The sequence below is a fragment of the Daktulosphaira vitifoliae genome, unplaced genomic scaffold (genome assembly GCF_025091365.1).
Source record: "Daktulosphaira vitifoliae isolate Bord-2020 unplaced genomic scaffold, ASM2509136v1 Scaffold_3, whole genome shotgun sequence".
Lineage (NCBI taxonomy): Eukaryota > Metazoa > Arthropoda > Insecta > Hemiptera > Phylloxeridae > Daktulosphaira > Daktulosphaira vitifoliae.
The window spans coordinates 17,873,301-17,897,832 of record NW_026099574.1 but is presented as its reverse complement, the minus strand read 5'-3'; the positions used below and the strand labels follow the sequence as shown (position 1 = coordinate 17,897,832).

The 24,532-nt window shown below is 27.8% G+C and overlaps 3 protein-coding genes across 15 annotated transcripts in view; 2 read left to right on the top strand and 1 right to left on the bottom strand.

The window, feature by feature from the left end:
- The window catches only part of LOC126902485 (uncharacterized), a 47,439-nt gene extending 36,363 nt beyond the window's left edge, over window positions 1-11,076 (top strand). For 12 of the 13 annotated variants that reach the window (XM_050679821.1, XM_050679812.1, XM_050679815.1 and 9 more), the window contains 9 exons: window positions 625-3,663; window positions 7,805-8,009; window positions 8,084-8,221; window positions 8,346-8,460; window positions 8,544-8,655; window positions 8,855-8,977; window positions 9,117-9,232; window positions 9,314-9,408; window positions 10,131-11,076. In XM_050679821.1, coding sequence (XP_050535778.1) covers window positions 625-3,663; window positions 7,805-8,009; window positions 8,084-8,221; window positions 8,346-8,460; window positions 8,544-8,655; window positions 8,855-8,977; window positions 9,117-9,232; window positions 9,314-9,408; window positions 10,131-10,302 — 4,115 coding nt within the window. In that variant the 3' untranslated portion in view covers window positions 10,303-11,076. Of the gene's footprint in view, window positions 1-624; window positions 3,664-7,804; window positions 8,010-8,083; window positions 8,222-8,345; window positions 8,461-8,543; window positions 8,656-8,854; window positions 9,046-9,116; window positions 9,233-9,313; window positions 9,409-10,130 lie in introns of those variants that run through there. The other variant, XM_050679820.1, reaches the window with a different exon arrangement.
- Window positions 11,077-11,780: 704 nt separating this feature from the next.
- On the bottom strand, window positions 11,781-18,859 carry LOC126902488 (uncharacterized). Its single transcript, XM_050679828.1, has 6 exons — window positions 18,617-18,859; window positions 18,042-18,218; window positions 13,884-14,019; window positions 13,262-13,401; window positions 12,639-12,866; window positions 11,781-12,177 (listed from the first exon to the last, which is right to left on the bottom strand). The coding sequence occupies exons 1-6, from the start codon at window positions 18,746-18,748 to the stop codon at window positions 11,968-11,970; spliced, it is 1,023 nt and encodes a 340-aa protein (XP_050535785.1). The 5' UTR covers window positions 18,749-18,859; the 3' UTR covers window positions 11,781-11,967.
- A 1,283-nt stretch (window positions 18,860-20,142) lies between these two features.
- On the top strand, window positions 20,143-23,303 carry LOC126902486 (nuclear pore glycoprotein p62). Its single transcript, XM_050679825.1, has 7 exons — window positions 20,143-20,359; window positions 20,826-20,891; window positions 20,956-21,604; window positions 21,695-21,860; window positions 22,063-22,238; window positions 22,634-22,745; window positions 22,823-23,303. Exons 1-7 carry the CDS (start codon window positions 20,284-20,286, stop codon window positions 22,985-22,987), a joined length of 1,410 nt encoding a protein of 469 aa, XP_050535782.1. The 5' UTR covers window positions 20,143-20,283; the 3' UTR covers window positions 22,988-23,303.
- Window positions 23,304-24,532: the final 1,229 nt, after the last annotated feature.

Here is a 24,532-nt window from a genome sequence, read left to right as displayed (position 1 = left end):
CGATAAAAATAAGTTTCCACTTTAGTTGTAATAAATACATCAAGCTTTGAATTAGCTAAAACTATATATTAAAAGCATAAGTATTTTGGTAATGTGTATAATTATCGTGCAAATTATTTAATTATGAATTAAATAATGATACAATTAAATTTTTAATTAGACTCATTGAAATTTTATTATACTAAACTTGATAATGTTAAGTGTCCTAATTATAAATGAAAAACATTTTTAGTTTTAAACTCAATGCTTTTATTGTTATACCGAATCACAATTATTTTTATATGATGATAAAATTTAAATAATAAACAATTTTTTATTGACAATAATAATATACACACTTATTAATTACTACAAAAAATCCTTATTTTTACGAAAACATATTATTAACTCACTATCACTTTTAATAATACACAAATGGTAAATGCTAAAAGATTAATTTGGTTTCACCATCCGATGCACTCCTTTATAACTTGAACATGTATCTTTGAAAATATGTGAGGGAAGCACAGAAGTACGTGGAATATATTTTATTACAACAATTAACGACCATTGAGCAAAAAGCTTATTTTTGCACAAATATAGAATTTTCAAATAAAAAGTAAAAAATTTTAATTTGATATATAGATTTAGAAATGGAATACTTACCAATCACGTCTCATTTGACTCGTATTCATGTTATGAAATATGATAATCAAATATTTCACCATCCTTGGAAAGAAGTAACGTGTTACCCAGTTTTTTCAACATTTAAAAGAACTTCAAGATCAAATGCCAGCTCTTCAGTTTCACCGCCAACACCGCCTAGGCGTGAATCATCAAGAAAAAATTCGAGATTAGAACGTTGGAATAAAGAAGATGTTGCAGAATCTAATTTTACAGTAAAAATTGGAAAGCCAAAATCTGAAATAGAAAAAAGATCAAAAAATCCAAGTTTCAAAAATTCTAACAAAGTAACTAGCAATGAATTAAAAACTGAAAAAGAAAAATCGCTTCGTGTAACTCTAGCTGTATCCGCAAAAGGAAAAGAACTTAAGCGGTCTGCCACTTTATGTGAAAAATCTTCGGAATCGCCCATTCCCAAAAGAACAAAATCATTATCATTGCCGTCAAAAAAGACGACTGTTGTTTTAAAAAATAAAGAAAGAATACCAAAAACAATACTAGTAAAAAGTAACAGTTCGTCTAAAAGAAAAAGCAACAGAAACGAAGAAAAGTCAATGGTAAAATTAAATGTTGGTAATGTAAAAAATGAAGAACAACAAATTCAATTTGGCGAAGAATATATTCAAAGTGTTTCTGTAGCTAATGAAGGAGAAAAAATATCTCGGGTTAAACATATAGAATCCGCTTTAAAACCAAGAGAAAGTAAATTAGATGTATTTTTGATAAATAGAAAACCAGTATCACAGTCGAAATTTAAAACGTATGATAATAAAATTTCAATGGAAACCGATTGGGATCAATTTGGTGAGCATACGAATAATTATTTTAAGGGTAGAAGTGCTAGCGAACCACCTTCGAGATCACCTTCTTCACGACGTATTAGAAGTTTTCATACGCCTGTGAAGTTAATTGAAAGTATTACAGGTATACATAAGTGTCATCGTTCTAAAAGTGTTGAGGAACCAATTGAACGAGCAAGAAATGCTGCAATTGATTATGAATATCAGACCTATGTAAGAGAATTAAGACATTCAGGAAAAAAATCAGAGCGATTCAAAGAATTACATAACTTTTACTGCAGTTTAGAAAGATTAAGCGAGTTAGAAAAAACTGCTGAAAAGGCTAGTAATAAAGTTAGAAAACGTAGTGATTTAATTGATTTCGACAAGTGGAAAACAATAAGAGAAAAAGAGCGAGCAGAATATGAAATAAAAACAATACAAGCAAATTTAGAAAGTATACAAAAATCAAAAGACGTTTTGTTTAAAATTAAAGATCCAGAAAACATACGTTGGAAAAAAGGCCTAGACCGTGGCTTAAGAAATCGAGAGTCTTCCGTTGAAGATTTAAAAAGAAAGTTTTACGTCATAGGAAACGAAACTTTTCGTAAACCCGAAATAAACGTATATAGACCTCTATGGAGAGGATCATCTGTTCAAGATGTAGCTAATTCTTTAAAAAACACAACGTCGTCCAAAAGAGGACGACCAGTTTCTGAAGATAGAGAACGAAGTTCTACTTCTGTTCCAAGGAGAGCGACTTCTAAGAGTGTAGCAAATATTGGTGGTCGAATTTGGAGTAGTTTGTCTATGGAACAGTTAAACAGATTAAAAACTCAACTAAATGAAGTTTACAGTAGTTTGTCTCATATTAAACAGGAAAGATGTTCTAGATCGATTAGTAGAATAGAAAATAAGAAAAATTATGAAATAGAAGTGAACGGAAGAGTAAAAAAATCAAACATGAGTTCTTCTTTGTACGTGAGATCTAGCTCAATGGGAGCTTCTCGAAAAACAGAAGAACATGAACAAAGTATTAAAAAAGCTGATTCTATAGGTTCAGTTTGTTTAACGGAGAGCGAAAAAAAAAAAATTTCAAAATGTATTAGTAATGAAGTATTAGAAAAAAAAAAGAAAAAGTATTCCTCTAACGTGGTAATACCTAAAGAAACTTTAGGAGCAGTTGCGGCTGTAAAAAGCAAAAATACAGGAACTGAATGTATTTCACCAAGAACTTGTTATTCTATTGATATGTCTGAAGAAGAGTCGACATCTAAAAATGAAAAGAATAATTACGTTTTAGTATTAGCTGACAATGAAAACAAAAAGCAAATGGTATCAGATTGGGCTAATGGTAATAACTATAGTGAGTCGAGCTCATCTGCGTCTACTGTAATACACCTTGGTTCGAAAAAAACAACTTTGCATTCGTCCCATAGTTTTACTTCAATGAAATCAATGTTGGGAGAAAGAGAAGTAATGCATAAAATATTGTCTCCATTACAGGATCAATTTTACCATAAATCCAGGCTGGTTGAATATGGTGCTGTAAGAAAATTATGCAGAAAATTCGAAAGTTTTGACGACCTTCGGTTTTTACACTGTGACTCCATTTCCAATGAAAATAATATAATATATTTAAAAAAATACAGAAGTGAATCTGAACTTTGCAAAAACGTCATAAGGAACCATGAACACGGCGACGTTAAAAATCTTAAAATAAAATACGAACATTCTAAAAGCCCAGTTCCTAAATATCCATTAAGGCCTGAAAATCGCTTGATGCCTCGTATAAATGTCATTAGTAAGCTAGCTAATCTTCAAAATAGGTTATCTAGGGGCGAGGTAGACAGAATAAGACGCATGTTTGAATATAAAAATAGAGCTTTTGTGTTAGGGCAGTTTTATACTTCCACTCCTGACTTAAGTGAAGCTAGAAAAATGTTACCATTTCTTGACTGTAGCTGGCTGGCACATAAATATCCTGAACCCGAACCAGTAAACAGAATTAGAGTGAGGCCCAAGTCTACTTCACCCGTTAGATGTAATAGAAAACATCATCATCCATCTATACTAAAACAATCAAAAAATGACGGATTTTTAAGCCAGCCCTATAATCCGGAAGCTCATAAACCCAAATACAGGTGGACACCAGTTTGGAATGGCGTTTGGACTCAACAACCTACTTTACCACCTAAACCATCAGTTGTTAAATTTAAAGGTGCCAAATTATGATTTTCTCACGTAAAAAATGCACTTTTAAAAAATACACATAACAAACTTGATTTTTTTTATAATATTTTTCAAGTCATATTTTTATAAACTCTCTATTTGTCTAAAAAAAAAGACTTAAAAACTCCTATGAATATTAAGTTAAACATAATTATGGTTATATATAAGTTATTGATTAGATGACATAATGATTTGAATATATTAGATGAATAGAATTTAACCTATTGTAGACTTCGTGTCCGTAATTCGAGTAGTCTCTCCCTATTATTTACAAAAGCTGAACAAACCGCCCGGTTGAAAAATTATGTTTGTCTTATATTTATTATAGAAATGATTAATTAAAATAATTAATAATTTTCATTATTAGTTGAGTTCTATTATATCTCGTTAAATTGTGTATCTCTAACCTAAGTTATTCATACGTAATTTAAATGTAGAGGTCTACCGCGAAATAACTATACTTTCCGTTTGACGGCGAAGACATAAAAAAACTATTAACCTTGACGTGGTTCACGGCCAACCGGCTGCGTGTCTATGTGTGGAATCGAATTTTCCTAAATTCTCATTTATACGAATAGGTTTATTACAGAACAAATGACATTCTTCTTCGTTGTTGATCCCTATTATCATAACCATAACATTGTAATGTACTCAGCTTATGTTGGTTACCGTCGGCTGAGTGCGCTACGGTCGACGGTAAGACTATGATATTGCCGTCACTAACATGTGATATTAGTAGTAACTAATTCGGCATCGAGTGTTCGTGTTTGTCGGGGCATGGGTTGACTCGTCTGGAGTATCAATCACGGTCGGCTGTGTTTGTTTTTAATACTAGTAATTATTTAGTGCCCGTCTTACGGGTTACTATGGCTAGCTGTGAATCTAAAAAACCGCTTTTGTTACCGGCAAGATCGGTCAGTCTCAGGAGGATCGTTGTTAATGGAAGGTGTAAGTAATTATTTATTAATAAAAATGAACGAGAGAAAAAAAAAGAATTCATTATGACAAATCAACTTATAAGATTAAATGATTAATATGTAATAATTTTGAGAACAAATAAGTAAGCCGACTTTTTTATAAAATCGTCTTCAAGATAATTATACATTGCGATTCGCTCCCAACAAATAGTTTCTAGCCTACTCTCCGGACTTTCTTTTACCGTATATCATAAACTTAACTTCGGTTAAATGATAGTTTCTTTTTAACTGCAATTACGTACGGTTCATCAGAATCACACTTATAACATATATATATATACTCAATACGGTGCAATGCCTCCTAATCGTCCCTTGAAAGATTCAGTCATAATTACTCATGGTTATTCAGGTTTTTATTTTTTTATTATTACATTATTTTTCAGAAATCGTTAACTTTTAAGTAAACATTTAAGTTTTTAGTAATAGTAATTTTACGATGCAAATTAATATAACTTTGGTATTTATTTTTTCGAGTTAAAAAGACTTAATGATAGAATATTGGAAAAGTTAATACAATTTTATGTGTAATTGTTCAACAATACACACACTAAATTATGCGTCATTTTACTTTGTAATCAAGTAGTATTATGTTGTCATAATTTAGTGTAATACTAAAAAAACACATGCCTATATTTATATTGATAAGTTAAAAAAAAAAGATACTTTTTTAAAACTATTTAAGAATAAAAGATTAGTACTTAAACATTTATTAAATTTAAATGTTATCATTTTATTGTTCAGAATAAAGAAAACTATTACAAATAGTGCAGTATGAAAACGTTTTACTATTTTGCATAATATGTACTACTTATTTTTCGTTAACTTTAGACATAAATCATAGAGCTCAATATTTTTTAAATGGGCCATAAAATGTATGTAAATAGAATCTTTAAAATTATATTGAATAGTTCGTCTATTAATGTTATTGAAAAACGTTTAATATAATAGTGTATACATCTTAGGTGATGACCGTATCGTTACTTTTTCAGTCCATTAAATATCTAATTTTCGTTTTATTAAAAGAGCTCTACATAATCTACGAACCTCCTACGTGTTATAGAACGAATGAGCCAATCATTTTGTTCGCTATCGAATTAACGACCACTGTGTTTCTTCCTCAAAGCCACATAGCAACGACATAGTGAGCATAGCATATGACTGCACTCGCCCTGGGTATAAACACTGCACCTGGTCGATGTATACTATGAATATTATGCGTTTTCAGTTGTATTATTGTATCAAGCATAGTAGGTCAAACACTGAGGTTCCGCCCACGATGAAAACTTGAGCTGTACGACACGCAGCAATCCCTTTGCCCTTGTACACCATGTCACTCCGACGCAAGTTCCACCTTCTACCCTTTAAGGTCACAAAAGTGGCGCCGATCATAAATCAGAATTCAACGCATTTTTTTTTTTTAACTTTTCACATACTCTGTTTATTTTTAACCTCTTAGTCGTAATAGTTTGAACTATGATCTATATAATTTATTAGAAATCCCCGGGCTTGACGATTAGTTTTCTCATTCGATATAATTTTTAAAAATTAACACACGTTCAAGCGTATATAAATAGTAAATTTAGTATCAATAAACGTATGTGAATAATGGCTAAAGCGTATCGTCATTATTCAATCAGTTTCAGCAGCTGTATCAAACCTACCATTTTTCATAAATTTTTATCCACAGTAAATCGGTTGATCGTATTATTATAATGAATTTTAATTTTAGTGAATTGATTTGATTTTTAGTAAACTCGTTACATTAGTACTTTCTACTAAAAATATTTTCAATTTTTATGACTAATGGGTGTTTTTATTTTATTGTTAAAAATCATCATACACGCTCCTTAAAACCGCTAACCTAGTTTTTTTACTCGCATATTTTTTTTATTTTCACTAGGAAATTTTATTGATATAAGAATGTCATTTTTTAAGATTTATTGTTTGTCTTTCGCTTTGCGATTGCGTGTTAACTTCGATTTCAATAATGACGGAGAAAGTGCTGCAAAAAGAAATCTCAATAATTACCCAATTATTTCTGTCCCATCCTATAATCATTTTTTATTTTCTTAAAATAACTTATAAAATAAGTACAATGGTGCAATTTCAATCACGATTTTCATAATTTATAGTTGCCTAATACTTCAAAAAGTGATTGCTGATGTAAATAACGGCATCTGTTTTTTGTAACCCAAAATCATATCTATTTTTAATTCTATTATACTTTACATTGTTCTTCTTATAAGTGTTGAGAAAACACATATCTATCGTTCCTTAAGATGGGTGCATGGAATTTTTATTAAGAAAAAACCATATATGTTTGTTTATATTGTAGGAGTAGACACGTGAAGTTTTGAATATTCTCTGTTATTTTGTCCTTTACTTTGTTAGCTGATCTCATCAATTTCTACATTGATAAACCTTATGTGCAAGTCAATACATTCCACGGTGATTTATATTAACTTAAAAAAATCTTAGTATGAAATTCCAACTACTATACAGAAGTTATTGTCAAAAGAAGAGAAACCGATAATTATATTGCCGTTTGAACGTGTTTAACGATCCATGTTACATTGATCTTTCATTCAATGTGGCGGCACGTGTTTGAATCATATCTTAGGCTGAAGGTCTTTACTACATTTGACGACGCTGCAATATATATAAATAAAAATATCATAACAATGTGGAATAATCGTAGGAGTAATTATATTACGGTGGTTGAATTTTTCACATTTAGCCTATTAAATCTGTGCGTATCCATAATTTTTTTACGGTTAACCACGAAAGTCTGTTGTTTGATTAGAGGAAGCAAAAGAATTGAAAGGACGCATCTTGCTGCATGCGATTTATTGTTGATTTTGTCATCATTCGTTTCATTGTTCGATATCACTATAGAAGTCGTGGGGTCCCCATAGTGTTCGATTCCTAATTTAGACAATCTAACTGCATTAGGGGTGACCCGCAATCACCCATAATTCTGATTACAACAAAACGTTACCGAATTTCTGAGGTTGAAGAATAACCGGATATCATTTAAGTCGTTATTATTATATCTGCTTAGTTCAATGTTACTTTTAACATCATAAGAACTTGTGGTTGTAAACCGTCGACAGATGTACTATGTGCTAAATACTATTGTATATATGTATGTAGATTCGCCACACAAGTATGCGGAGTCGGAGGTGACACTACAATATCGTCGTCCGGTTCGAAACGAGATCAAAGAAGAATGGTCCGAAGAAGAGTTGGCCATAAAACAGGCGGAAGCTATGAGAAGAATTTACCAAGAAGAGAGGAGACGAAAGTATTTACAAGAGCTCCAGGACATGTCAAACCGACGACATGCCGACAACTTACTGTAAGTATGCAAAGCAACACGCTGTATGCGTATGCGTATAGTAACGTTTTATATATTCACGTGCATAACAATAGGCCTTCGCAGAAATCACCTATAGCTTTGAATCGTTACGATGATTTCCTAGATGAGAGTCCTCAACCACCTAGAAGTCGTACTCCAGAGCCCAAGTTGGTCGCCAGAGCGTTATACAATTTCATCGGTCAAACATCTAGGTAATTATATTTAGCTACTACCATATTATGTAGTAAACTATAGTGATTGACTGCAACAGCATAAATTTATAAATAATAAATGTATTTTGTTGTGCATTGTTCGGTTTTTTGTGCACGTGAGCAGAGAGCTGTCGTTCCGGAAAGGTGACATCATATTCGTCCGGAAACAGATCGACAAGAACTGGTACGAAGGGGAGCACAACGCCATGGTCGGATTGTTCCCTTTCAACTATGTCGAGGTATTGTTCCTTTATACGGTCCATAGAACTCACGCAATTCGAACGAAAAACGCGTAATATATCATGTATTTCCTATTGAACAGGTAATCCCGTATGATGGAGTTAGAACGACACCACATCGACCATACGAGGGCCAAGCAAGGGCAAAATTCAATTTTTTGGCTCAGACCAACATGGAGTTATCTTTGGTCAAAGGTATTTTAATCAGATTAATTTAATAATGATTTCTTGCAGTAATCTTGTTTGAAAAAATGTTCTTTAATTTTTTTTACCATTGTGGCTTAATTGAACTTGAATTCCCCCGTTATCATGTGAATACCTTCACGTGCACACCGTGTATAAATCTTCTAATGAAATGATGACCATAGAATTATTACTGTGATCTTCTTTACAGGAGAATTGGTCGTTTTGACAAGGCGCGTTGACAACAATTGGTATGAAGGAAGAATCGGTAGTAGGAAGGGAATTTTTCCTGTTTCTTACGTTACTGTTTTAGTGGAACCGGGAGATGCTCCAAGTAATAATAATAAAACAATAGAATATAAATAAAACTTTGAATGATATCAATAATCTAATCTTGTCCGGGTTTGTTTTTCAAGTATAGGCTCATATATCATCTATGTGCTATATTTTTTGTATTTTTCTTTTCTTTATAGATTCATCACTGAGTGCACCTTCTAAACCCGTAGCGTCACCAGCAGCGCACTCTCTCATAACCAGTAACCCGCCGAACACGCAGCATGCCTATCAGCCGGATAGCTATTCGTCAATGGTATCGAAATGTCTTATCAACAAAAAAATGTATACTATTTCCATTTAAAAACCTTTAACTAGTTATCGATAATATTTGTAGCCATCGAAAAATAATTCTGGAACACAGTCGAAAAAATTAACCAATAACAATATGAACGAAACGCTTCACGTCGACGTACATTCAGAACCCATACCGTAAGTATATTCATTGAACACTATTATTTTTAGTAAACTATAGAATATAAACTGCATTATTGTCTTTATGTAAAAAACTGTTAACGGTTAGCAGATGTTTAACCTTTTCAGCGGTAGAACAACATTTGTAAGAAAACTCGTACTTTTTATTAAGAAGAAAAGTATAATATCAAATATTTTTAATGTCATACTTGTGAAAAAATATTTATAAACAGATAATGTCAGTCGGTCGAACACTTGAAAAATTATCTATTGATTTTTATAGTTTATTCTATTTAATACTTCGAAAGGGATTATAAGGTTTTTATATTCTTGTGCAATAGTAAACGAACAGCTGGTCGGTGTTTTTTAGTAGCAATGTAAAAAGTTATTTATGTATAACTTCCGGTGTAATATTTAATTTGTTAAACGTTTTATATAATGAAATGCTATATTGACCAAACTTTATATTGAAACTATAACTTGTAAACGTTGCTAAGCATGCAGAGTTTAGGGTATAATTATACCGAAAATGTTTTATCCCGATAAAACATTTAACATCTTAAATATATATTTCTATCTTAAACTAAAAATAGCTGTTATTAAGTGAGTATCGCACTAAATTGCGATACTCACTGTAAAACTAAATTTTTGATAAAACTAAATCGAGTTTTGTTTTAGAAAAGAGGATGTCGATTGATCGTTACACGGTTTATATAACAATAATTGTTTTTCATTAATAGTTATAGGGCGTTATATAACTATAAACCACAGAACAATGATGAGCTGGAGCTCAGGGAAGGCGATGTAGTCTTTGTTATGGAGAAATGCGATGACGGATGGTACGTTGGATCTAGTAAACGAACGGGCTGTTTTGGAACTTTCCCGGGTAATTACGTCCAGCGCAGCGTTTAATTGTCGATCGCTGGCAGCACGTCATTTCCTCCGTGGTAAAAAAAAAGCGTAATATTTTATTTATTTTATATACCAAAGGTAGTATAGATAAATTATTTTTATTTTAAGTTATTGTTGATTATAGTTGAAAACTATACAATTTTAACATGTATATTCGTTTGTAATTATTTATTGTTAAATGCATTACATTAATTTAATTATTCTAATTCTTAATGACTTTTATTTTACTATAATATAAAAAATGTTGTAAACATAACCAACACTACCTAGTCATGGAACTTCACAGATTATATAATTAAAAATAAGTAGCAACAAAATAAACAGCTAACATAAAAGTTATTATTTGACATATTTAATAGGATAAATATAAATTAAAAAAAGAAACTTGTCAAATTATTATTGATAATTATATAACTACTTGATTCCTTTTTAATATTTTGATAAATGTTACGGATTTTTTTTTTTTTATAGATTTTTAGTCTAATATACACGAGTCACGATTACACCCATTTTTGTCATTACTGTTAAGTTTTAAATGTTTATTTAATTTTAATTTTAAGCATACTTAATTATTTATATAATAAACAAAGTGTTCCTTAAATTGTACCTATAACTAACTTGATAAAAATAAAATGAATGTATTGATGTGTCGTTGTTGTTAATCCTTCAGAAATAATCAATAACAGAATGAGGATATAAACTATTATAGGGGATTAATATGAATTTTATTTTATTTAAAACATTTTGAAAATAAACATATAACTATTTGTAAACTTTGAAATGTGTATTTTTTTCGTCGATTAAAATGCATAACTCTAAAACTTCGATTATTTTTTATAGTGTGCTATTAGCATACTTAATATAAAATTTAAATACACTTACTCCATGAATATGTTGATGTTTGAGTAACCGATGTGCAGGAAATAACATTACTAATACTGTAATATATTGAAACATGAAGATGAAATTTAGTTGTCAGTTCACACACGTCCGTTTTAGCATGAATTATGTTTGTTTAATAAAATTAAGTAAGATTTTTGTACAAAAAATAACTCGTACCTATTGATGAACACAGCTAATTTAGATTTTTATCAGTAAATAGACATTTCCATATGAATACCTAAATTATTTTGTTTATTTAATTCTAATCACTATCATTATAACTTTTAGATTTATTATAAGTACTTTGAATTCTATTTAATAAAAATAAAATATTTATATATGGTTGAATTCACATTAAGTGTATTTTTAGATTGCCATAAGCGCAATTTTACTCAAAGTAATTAAAACAATATAATAAAATATAGAAGCTATTTTTTATTAATATTTGCAAACCATTTGCAGAAAATATAAAAAATACAATATCTAATACGTATAAAATAGCATACTTCAATCCAAATAATTTAACAAAAATGAGTAGAATAACTTTTGAACTCGTTTGATTGGAAAAATAGTTTAAAAGTAAACAACAACATGTCTATATAAAACACAATACCGTGATGTTCGTTTATAATAATAAAAAATTGAAACAATAGTATATTTAATAATTATATAAAAACACAAAAATAAATTAATTGAATAAAAATTTTAAAATAATCAATTTTAACTATAAGATGATGTAAAACATAGCACTAGTTAAATTAATATATGAATATTTATTTTAACTTAAGATTTCTCAGATGATGCTGGAGTAGATCCTGAGGAAGATGACGATTGTGTCGGAGTTGGTGCTGGTGTTTGAGCTTTACTAGTAGAAGCTTCTTCCTTAGGTGCATCTTTGGTGGTAGTTTTCGGTGGATTGATAGGCGCTTGTTTCTGTTGTTTTTGCGGTTTTGTTGTAGGTGTTACTATTCTCGATACACCGTCAATAGCACTCTAAAAATAATAAATTATAAATATTAATATGAAAATAGTAAAATAATTATAAAAATCGATTGTACATTCCCGTTTATATAAAGATGTTCTTTTTACTTTTATTAATTTTGTATATTACCTAAATTTTGTAGAAAAAACATCAAAAAAATGCATTTTTTATAGAAATAATATTCAAAAGAAGTTGTTTAAATATATTAAAAACTATTATTTATCCAATAATACACTGACAAAAACTAATATTTTTTACTATTTTCAAGGATAATTCATAAAGCGTGTCATTACTCATTATGTCAGTGTTAACGAGCTTAGCTGAACGAACAAGAAAAAGTGAAAAAACAATATAAGTTAATTATTTGCTTGTACTACTATCGTCATAAACGTGCAACAAACGACATTTCGATGAATTTTTTGTAATGTTAAAAAAAATGTAAATAGTATTTTGTTATAGGTATTTCACTCACATCTTTCATTTGTTTAATGTATTCATAGAACATTTCGATGTAACATTTAGCTATATCCGCGGAGACTTCGATTGTTTTAACTATTACTGAACTTCCGTTCAGGAGTCGAACACATCCCATTTCAACCAACAATTTGCTTTTTGCTGCCTCATCAGGAGAGACTCCATCACCAAGTTTCTTCCATATATTATTAAACGTCGTTAAAAGCAATTTTTGGTCGACAATTAGCTATAAAAAAAAAAAAATACCAGTGAGACTATGCAAAATTATTTCAGTAATTAAATACCAGAAAAAAAAAATTTAAGTTCAACTTTATTCATAACCTTATAAAATTTATTAACAATAATATCACGCTATAGGGAAAAATTATTCTTATAATATTGTGATAAAAATATACGCCTATTAAAGTTTTTTTTTTTTTTTGATATAACAAATGGAATATTCGTTGAAATATTAGTACCACAAATACATACCTAACAAAATCCCTATTGATAATTATTTTAATAGTTAAGATGATTTTTAATAATAAATAATACAAATAACAAAATTTAATCTAACAACCAACTATAAATATATATTTGGCAAATCATTTTGATGAAATACATAATTTAGTTAACACTCACCATTTTAATCATAGCAAAAGACTCTGAGGTCGCATTAATAGTTAGGTACAAAAGGTATTTTGGTTCTGCGTAGGCGTGCTGAAAGGTTCGTCGCACTATTGTGCTGGCCAGTCTGAGTACTCTTGACTTCTTGTCATCACCTGAAAAATCTTAAAAATTAAACACACGAACAGCACGTTGAAAATGTGTATACTTATATTTTATCAACCCACCAATGGTTCACGAATACTTTTTTTAAATATTTTGAAATAAGCTATTAGCTTATACTCGTTAATAGTTTATAATTATTTTAGCACGTGAGATTGAAACATAACAAGTCCCCTAAAGCTAGACACCCACGATGGAAAATGGTTTCGGTCTTTAAACAGAAATATATTTTACTTAGTGATTGATAAATCATAATATAATTAATGTGAACCTATTCATTAGTTTCTTTTTTACAACAATGACATGTCTGTGACTTGTACGTACATGTCTAAACTACCCACGGATTTCTAGTACTCACGAATACTTCACACAAATAAAAATAATTACACGGAAAAAATAAACATTATATATGTTGCCTTATATGTTTGGCGTTTCATATTTAACAATAATATTTTATTTTTCAAGAAATGTTTACCTTTGTTCTTTTCTGGCTCTAATTCTGGTAAGAAATAATCGACGTAATATTCAGCAGGAGGCAAAAGTTCCATGTCCACCCATTCAGTAATTGGATGCACCATGTCTACAACGTAATTGATACTCTCGTCGTACAGCTATAATAAAAATAGATTACATTTATTAAAGAAAAAAATTATTTAAAAAATAAACTTAGATGGTAAAAATAATTAATCAATAATAACCTATATTATTTTAAGTTCAATTAACATAAAAACTAGCAATTAAAATTAACTATTAAATTTATATTAGCTTATATTATGATTTTACACATTTGGCATCTTACGAATAATTTGTAAATAGATTTTTTGGTGTTAGAGATTAGGCTTTAAGTATTACTTCATTGTTTTAACATATAAACAAACATTTGCTACATATAAAAAATTAATATTAGACAGATATTTAAATGATAGGGCATTAGTAAACTAAGTCACAACCTTTCACATAACGACTAATGTTCTCAATAATTTATAAAGTGATTATACAACTTAAACTCAGGCAATATCTTTAAAAATATAAAAAATAATATAATTTTTCCTTTCAGAAATTAATAGTATCTTATCTACTCTTTTTAAATTTTATCAACATTAGTTTTTTTAACTTTAAGAACGCATTATATTATTAACTTATATACAGACTCATAGTTAATGAATCACTCTGTATATAATTAAAATCAGGGGTGCCGGAACTGTTTTTACATGAGGGCAAAAATTAAGCGACTAAAGTTCGATCCCCTTGATTCTTACAAAGTTGAATAGCGGTAAAACTATTTATTTATTTTTATTTTTAGTGATAATATAAAAAAAAACCGAAGTTCATAAACTTTAACTTTATTAATGCATATTATGTTTCATTATATTATTAATGATAATTGATAATATATTGAATACAGTTTATAGGATAATTTTTTTTTTTTTTTAATTATTATAATATAAGAAAAATTTAGGTGATATAAAAATTACCAAGTTAAATTAATGGACATTCAGAATCAAACTTACACTGAATAACTATTATGAAATTAAAATTTAGAAATATCTAAATAAATCTAGTACTGAATGAAAACAAATTTAATCTTTGGTAAAAAATTGATTACAATTTTACTTTGCCCGATAAAATTTGTTTGGCCACAATTGATAATTTAACAGTTAACGTAGTACTATGAGATATAATCTGAAGTCAATAATAAACGATTTATTTAAAATCAAGTTATAAAAAACAAAGTTATTTAATTTAACCCATATCTTTAAAAATAATTTTTTTTCGACCATAATTCTTTTGTCAGATTCAATTTGAGCAGGCAAAATTACATTTCCCTTCCAGTATTTTTACTAGCGGTAACAATCAATTCTGCCAACCGGTTCCGGCGCCACTCATTTTAGTAATTAATGATTATATAGTACATATATATAATGTGGAGGCATGCTGTGGCGCAGTGGTCACACTAGTTGTTGACATAAATCTAGTGTTAAGCCGTACCTACCGCCGTAGATGAACGGATGGGTGACCATACGTGCGCTTCTACGGTGGCGAAAAAGCACCATGTTGAAGCACATGTTACTCGTGCAGAAGACAACTAGAAATTACTGCACTTAAATTTCCCCGAGATATACCAATCCAATTGTGCAACGACAAGGCAAGGCCTTCAGTGGAGGATGAATATTTCATGTAACACATAATGATAAGTAAAGGTTTAATAGTTCCCTACACGTTTTTTTCGTTACTTTAAACTCGTAGAGTAGTATTATTTTAGGTTTTAAACACCTATCATAAATTGTATTGTGATCATTAGAAAAGCTAAATTGTGACATGTAAGTATATATCAAAATTATAATATTATCTAAATGAACATATGAACAAGTATACGCTTGTGCGCAAAAAAATAATTAGTGCAATTAATGCATAATTAGCACAATCAATGTCATAGCGAAATTAAGATAAGTTACACTATTAAAGGAATTATTTATATACACATACAAGATTACAATGTTCAGCTTCGCATCGAAGCTAAGCACTAGGATTACAAATGTTCAGTCAAATAACTTAAGGTGGGCAATTGTCCTACTATCGTTTTTAGAAAGATTATTTATTAATTGTCAAGAATTCATCAGTTGTCATTTTATTGATACAAGTTACTAAAGTTTAATTATTAATTTCTTTTTTCAGATATAATATAACTAAATATACATTAAATTAAAATATATATTTAAAATTATTTAAACTTATTATTCAAAAATAAAGTCTTATTATATTTTAATTATTAATAAATAAAATTTAAAATATTGTTTCTATACTTGAGTACGCTTAAAAAAATTAGTAATCAAACCATATGCCACGAATGTCCTAAAGAATTATATGCAGTGTAGTAAAATCCATTTATTAATTAAATTACATAATGTTAACCAACAGAATATCAAGGCCAGGTGTCATATGTATGAGACAATATCTCTAATTAATATTATTAACGGTTAATTAATTTGATTTGGCACATTACTATAATTGGATTATATATAAAAATTAACTGATGTACTTTATGTTAATACAATAAGTATTTGAAAAACTATTTTAGTTATTAAACTCAAAGATTTATTGGTTTACGCCAATTTTATTATTTCATAATTATAAAAACATTATAATTGAATCATAATATTTTAAATATTAATTTAAAACTAAAAAATAATTAGCATAAAAAGTACTAAAAATTCTATCAGCGCTAAACACATTGTGTTTAGCAATGATAATGACAATATTTAAATTATCCGTATTTACCGTAAATGTGAATAAATATAAATACTTTTGTGGACTCATGAGTTAAATATTTTTAATATATATTATGTTTTAAAATAATACTAACCACAAGTGATCAATTCTTATTACGGAATCATAATATTTTATATTAAATTTGTACACGACAAAAGATAAAAAAATACTTCGAAAATTAAAAATGTTATAATCTATTTATAAAATAATTCAAATTATTAAATTATGACTTTGTCAATATCTGTAGTTACCTTAATATATTACTTTTATCTTTTTCACTATTTTTAGCAGATTTTAAACATTTCCTATTCATAGTACTTAATTATATATAACTCTATTTATTTATTTCTTATAATTAAATAATAAATAAATATAATTATTATTATTATTTTTATTTTTATTTAAAGTAAAAGTACCTAAGTTTTAAGAAATTTTATTAATATTATATTATGTAAGGCTCCGATATACAAAATTTGATTGTAAAAAAATGACCACAAGTCAATAATCATGTTGTTAACTTAACGAAATTAAAAGCTAAAAAAGTAATATCTGAATTTAAAAAAATATGTATGTAAAAAAAATTTAACCACGCAAATAAATATATATATATTTTGTAATTTTTAATAGAATTAATTTAATTATTTAAAAAAGAGCTGTAGCTAAAATAATACCTGTAATTTAAAATTTAAAGCCAACAGGCTAGAGTATTTCAAAAGGTAATATTATGATTAATATTTGAGATCAAACATTTTTCGAGATACATTGTACAATTAAAACTTATTACATTTTTAATATATCGAGTATTTAAATATCGAGTATACTGAACTACTAAAAGTCGTATATTTTACGTAAGTATAAACATTTATATTTCAAAAAATATAAATTATAAATTTTTTTTAATTGTTTGCATATCTTAAATTTCGTATAATAAATCAAAATCCATCTTAAAATTTATCCCATAAAACTAATCAATCAAAAAATATTAATAGATTTGTATGAAAATTTGAAATGTATTTACTAGGTTAACTTTTTATCAATCCAAGTATACGATGATTTATTAAATAAAAAAATTTATAAATAATAGTTAAGTATCTATAAATATAATGGGAAATTTTTGTCTATTCTATAATACTCAATAATTTGCCAAGTTATTATTCTTAATTTACAAATTCTTTGTCATTTCCCAAGTTAAAATAAGTACTAATTTATTTTACTCTTATGATAACAAAACAAGATAAAGATATTATTTATAGGTTCATTATATACATTAAGTGAAATATTACAAAATATTTTTACTTTAGAATTTTTAATGTAATGCTTTAAAAAGTTATAGAATTAAATATAGATGTAAAGTTCATATTACTTGTCCTGGAGTTTTGGTTAACATCGGTAAATTGAGTTCTGCCAAGTCTAATGTTGTACATAACATATGATCAACGGCCTTCAATGGTTTTTTAACATACGACAATGGATATTGAATTGCAGTCTCAGCTCCAGTGCTAACTTTTTCCAGACTCCATTGCATTATAGCAGACGAATCCTGTGCAAAATTTCAAAAAATTTTTAATCCACGAATAACTACATTTTTCTTCATTGTTTTCAACGATAAATTTCGGAAATTTAAAAAAGTTCATGCAAATCAACAACAAAAAGTGTATTTGAATATCAAAGAAAAGTCCAATAGAATTTATTAAATTTCACACTGGGCTTCAAAGTGTGGAATATGCATATGCATTTAGATTATGGACGTTGTCCTGATATAAATTCAATTTTTTCTTTTTAAAAAAGATAAAATTAAAATATTATAACAGGAAAAAATTTAATAATTATCTTGTATTTGAAAAAGTCTGTAGTTATGTGAAAATAAGACTTAATTACTTTTAGAACAAAATAAGAATGTTTTCTGATTTCATAAATAAAAATGTTTAATTAATTTACCTTGAGTCCATAGTAAATGTGAGAGATAAAATCATATCCCATTTTAATAACTGGGATTTCTGTTTTCACACGATTGAAATACAATAAATTTACGGTTTTTTGATTATGAACATTTTCTGTTGCTACAGTCATTATGTCCAATTAAATTACACAGTTTCAACTTAAAAATTAAATTTTGATTGTCTAAGGAAAAAAGCACAGATTGATACTAACTAGGACGCAGCAGAATAAGAAATGTGTAATTGAAATTCATGCACAGCCAAATTCATAGGGAGAATTTCATTACCTGGATATTTTTGTACAATACGCGATAAGATAACGAATAATAGAACTAATTTATGATTAGGAATTAAAAATTAAGTACATGGTGGAATTTAATATACCACCAATATTTAATATAATTCACTGTAATAAATAATTTTTCTATTCCTCGAAAACTATGAAAAATTATAATTATGTGACATTTATAAAACACAAATGAAAAAAAAATTACATTTGTATAATTAAAAATAGATATTAGACAATAGATTTTAAAACTAATTTTCGGATAGTTATTTATAAAATTCAACCGAATTTCCGAAATTTATTATTAAGTGTGCAATCAGATATAGAATAGCTTCTAATCAGCTTCGACGCAAGAATATTTTAATACAACGATTTAATGGGAAGTTTTGCTACACAGAAATCACTTAAATAACTTCTTTTATTGAGAAAGTTAATTTTAACAACTTTTCATTTATATTTCTAGAAAAAAATCTAATATAACTTAACCTAACTTTCCGTACACCGACACAAAATTTTTTAGTTTATATTATACGGCTCATTTTTATATGTTGCGTTTTTAAATATACAACAGCTTAACAGGGCCCACTCGTGAGAGGGTGTCCGACAAATATTAGTCGTGTATCAATTATAATTATTTAGAATGTATGAAAATTTGACTGATTTACAATAACGGATAAAAAGTTTTAACAAAAATAAATATTATAGCAAACATTAGTATTAACAACAATATTTATAAGTTTTTTGAACAAAAAGTTAAAAAGTGTTTGTCAATACTTCAATATAAGTTATCAATAATTTTGATTATTAAATTTTTGAACCATTTTCATATATTTATTTTTTAATATCGTTTAATGTCCCTTATACTATATGCCTCATATTTAACTACCGGATTAAAACTTAATTAGATTTAACACTGTTTTTTGTTCAAAAAATATATCCCTAGTCAAAATTCCTTAAAATATTTTATAGTTTTATTTTAAATTAAATTCTTTGATTTTCGAACAGTACTTTTATGAAAATCTATTAATTTTATTTATGATTATAAATAAAATTAATAGATTTAAGAAAATTGAAGAAAATTTTGATTTAAATAATTTTGATGAAATGTATAGAATAAACCAATAAACAAAATCTCCATGAAAATACGAGATAGAAAAATATTAAATCTGCGTTTACAAAGCTGATTTATAATACTCCGTAAATATCAGCCGTATGTATTCTCTTATCATCAGTATTCTATTATCTTAACAAGTGTATGCCGCGAACTCGAGCATTTTGTTAAAGAAATTATTTACTTTATCAAACTAGTTGCATACCGGTCAATTTCTTTTAAAAATTTTGAAGTTCTTTATTTCTTGAATAGCATCAACTGTTAGAGAATTATGAATTTTAATTTTGGGACACCCAAAACTACAAGTCAGTCAATGTTTTCATTGGGTGCTCCTATAAATACAACTAGTAAGTACACAATTGTAATATCTTAAAATCTTTTATAATTTTTTATATTGGTTTTACTAAAAATATGTAAGTTAATTTCAAGTAATTTCATTTTTTAAGTCCACCCCAACCTGGATTTTGTTTATTTCTACTTCCGTCTAAAAAATACACCGCATAAAGTTATTTTTTAGAATTATCTTTGTTTTAGAAAAAGGCATTGTTAACGTGTTGCTTATAAAAGTTATGGAGATAGTAAGAAAGAATGTTAGATTTTAGGCGCATTGTCAAACACAACATTAAAAATCAAATCATTTATTGCTTATTTTGGAAAATTGTATATATTTATATTATTACTAATTATAAAGTTAAATTTTTTTTTAATTTTACTAAAAAAATCTATGCAGAGGTATGTGCTCTTCAGGCCATCTTTCTGGTCATAATGATAAAGCTATAAAGTGTAGATATTTTGAAATTTTTTTCGTTATAGGTGGTCAACCTCAAATGGGAATTTTTGGTAATACTGATCTCAGTAAAACAGGAACTCAAGGAGCAGGTAATTTAGAACTAATATATTAAAATATTACATATAAATTGTATTTATTTTTATTAACTAACAGCACCTGGTTTTTCTCTACCAACAACCATGCCGACCTTTGGATCATCAACATCTACTACTAGTACTCCTATTTTAGGACAGCCACCAACATCAAAACCTCCTTTTGATTTTGGCTCTGTAAACAAGCCAACTTTTTCCCTTGGAGCTACTCCTACATTTGGTGTTACAGCAGCTGCAACTGGAAGTAGCCCTCAATTTCCTAGCAACACTTCAGCACCTGTGAAAACTACTGCATCAACAGGATTTTCTTTGTCTTCTCAAACCCCAGCAGCAAGTGCAACATCAGGATTCTCATTGGGAAACACAACACAAGCTTCTACTGGTTTTTCGTTAGGCAGTACAACTCAAGCATCTACTGGATTTTCATTAGGAAGTACAACTCAAGCATCTTCTGGATTTTCATTAGGAAGTACAACGCACGCATCATCTGGATTTTCATTAGGAAGTACAACACAAGCATCTTCAGGTTTTACACTGGGAACCACTCCTGCATCAACAACTACAACATCAGCTGGGTTTACTTTGGGTAGTACACCTCAACAATCTACTGGATTTTCATTAAGTAGCAATACAAATAAAACTGGATTTTCATTAGGAACATCTACTATAACATCTGCAGCAACTACTACTTCTACTATTGTTTCAACACAGTAAGTGTTAACTTAATATAATTTTTTTGTTTTATATGCCAGTATATAAAAGTATAAAATATATACTAATTGTAGAACTTTTTGTCACAGGTCTAGTTGTAATCAAAATACTATAGCTCAACCAACAAACTTTCAACAACTAGTTGATCTCATCAATAATTGGACCGTTAGTCTAGAAAATCAAGAAAAACAGTTTTTAAACCAAGCAAATGAAATTACTGTATGGGACAACATGTTGACAAATCAATCTGCTAAAGTAATATAATAGCTTTATTTTTTTTATAAATCATATTCATTTCAAGATTTTCTTAGTAGTATTATCAAAACACTATTGTAGTTTATGTTGAATTATTATTACTAAGGAATTTGCATTTTTATCAATCATGACTATCAGAGTTATAAAACTATTTGTTTAAAAATAAATTTGTTCTATTATTTATAGTATTTATGATTATTAGCTAGTGAAATTGTATGATATCCTAGAACGCAAAGAAAAAGAACAAGTTGATATTGAAAATGAGCTAGACTTTTTACTATCTCAACAAAAGGAACTTGAAGATTGTTTAATTCCATTGGAACAAGAGCTACAATCAGCAGAAGTTTTAAGTAGTATGAACAACGAAAGAGAACCAATGTAAGTTTCAAAAAGTATTCAAAACTAAATATTTAAACAACAAATAAACAATGTTGCTGCAGCATTAGTCCTTATGTCTCCATTCTTGGTTTAAATATTTAGATATTCTTAACTATTATCGTTTATTTAACATTTTTGTTATGTAATAAAAAGTAATATTTGAGGCACAATGCTTTAAAAATAAAATTCATTTATATTTCTGAATTTAATCAGTCTTACCAAGGGAGATTCCTAAAAAAAAAGCTATTTACTTTTGGGACTCATTTAAGAAAATATAAATTACTGGATTTAAATTATTTGTATAGTAGATTGGATTGATATTAATCAATAAATTTGTTTTTTTACTATAAATATGTTAAATATGTTTTGAAAATATAATTCAAATTTCTTTTTAGATATAAAGCTGCACAAGAAATTGATAATCAAGTAAAACAAATGTCTGGAGATATAAAAGAAATAGTTAATAATTTGAATAAAGCAAACTCTAAAAAAGACTCTGATGATGATGTATGTATTAAATTATTAAATTAATACATAATAAAAAATTTAATGCTTATAATTCTAATTATTTCGATTTATTTTAGTTGGATACTATTTGCCGCATTTTAAATTGTCATATGACTGCTTTACAATATATTGAGCATAATGCTGAAAATTTAAGTTCAATGGTTGCAGAAGTCAACGAGGAACACTCTCGATTTTTATCAGTAACAAATGATAATTCATTTGTCTCTTCTTTCAGAAAATAGATTCAATGAAATGATTTTAAAAATATGTTCTAATTATAATTTTACTTTTAATATTGAAATCAAGTATACAATTACATTGATTTTATTTTTTATGAAAGCTATATTTAATTATTATTAGTTTATTAAAAATACATTTTGTTTGGACTTAAAAATGTTAAATTGAAATTTAGCTTGTAAAAAATTATTTATTATTTATTATAAATAATAAAATTGATTAATGATTTTATAGATCTACAGAGTGATCCATTTATTATGAATCACTGGATAAATAAAAAAATTAAAGTAATATAAAGAATTTCTTTTTTTGTTTCTTTAAGTACCTGTTTTTCTTAAATAATTAATCTTAAAGATTTTTTATGTTCATTCCATAACTTATAAAGATGTCAAATTTATTTTTTCAAATGGCAACATACATAATATGTTAAATTATTTAATAAATAATGATCTAATAATGAAAATAACTAATTGATAACAACTCTTAGATCAGTATTTTAGAAGTTATTTTTATACTTGGGCGGAAGGAAAAGTATGGCCAGCATATAATTAGTGATACAATTCATACCTGCGTCTTACCTCCCATCGTCACTACAAAATGTTATAACTTTCAAAATGCTGAACCAAAAATTTTTATCAACCAATCATTATCTTTATTAACCTTCATAAGACCGGCGTTTTAGTTGTTTAAATTACATTACTTTTATTCAATATATGAATCTAAGCACGTCCAACTTTGAAACATCATAAAAAAACTGCCGGGGTAACTTTGTACCCTGGCCGGTCTTTAACGTCACAAATAGAGCCCGGCCTTATGAAGGTTAAGGAAAAACCAGAGCTGTGGTAGTTTTGTATTCTGCCTGGTCTTATGAAGGTTAAATCATTAATTATCAAATGAGTTACTTAATTATATATAACCTTATACCGTTAAAAGTTATAAGGGATGAAAAAAAATAATACTTTATAATTGATAAATAAAATAAAATATGTATATAAAAGAAATAAAAAAAAATTCTCCAATTTATTTTTAATATGATTGATCCACAGTGCTGGTATTACATGAGGGTGGATGACAGGAGCTTTCTCGGGGTTTTGTTTTAAAAGGGAATATGCATGAGATATTTTTTTACTGTTTCCTCCAAATTACACAATTTTATAATAATTTTTATAACGAGAGGCATCCATGGCTCATTTAAAGATATATTTAATGATTTTTCACCCTAGACGAAGAAGAATAAAACATCTACACTTAACCAAAATATCATTAGTAATGTTCTTCTTTTTCCTCACCTTAATTCCAACTACATTGAGTCGACCACCCTTATCTTAAACTTTCACTTGACACAATCTTCCACATTATCTACATTCACATCAGCCCCCTCATTGCATTCAATAACATCCTCCATTTCTTTTTTAATCTATCTCTACCTCTTTTTCCTTCAATATTTATTTCTATATTTTCCAAAATTTTATTGGTAATATATTTGTAGAAAAAAAAACGCCTATATATATTGATCAATATATTTTTCATTACTTTTAAAATCTAAAAGC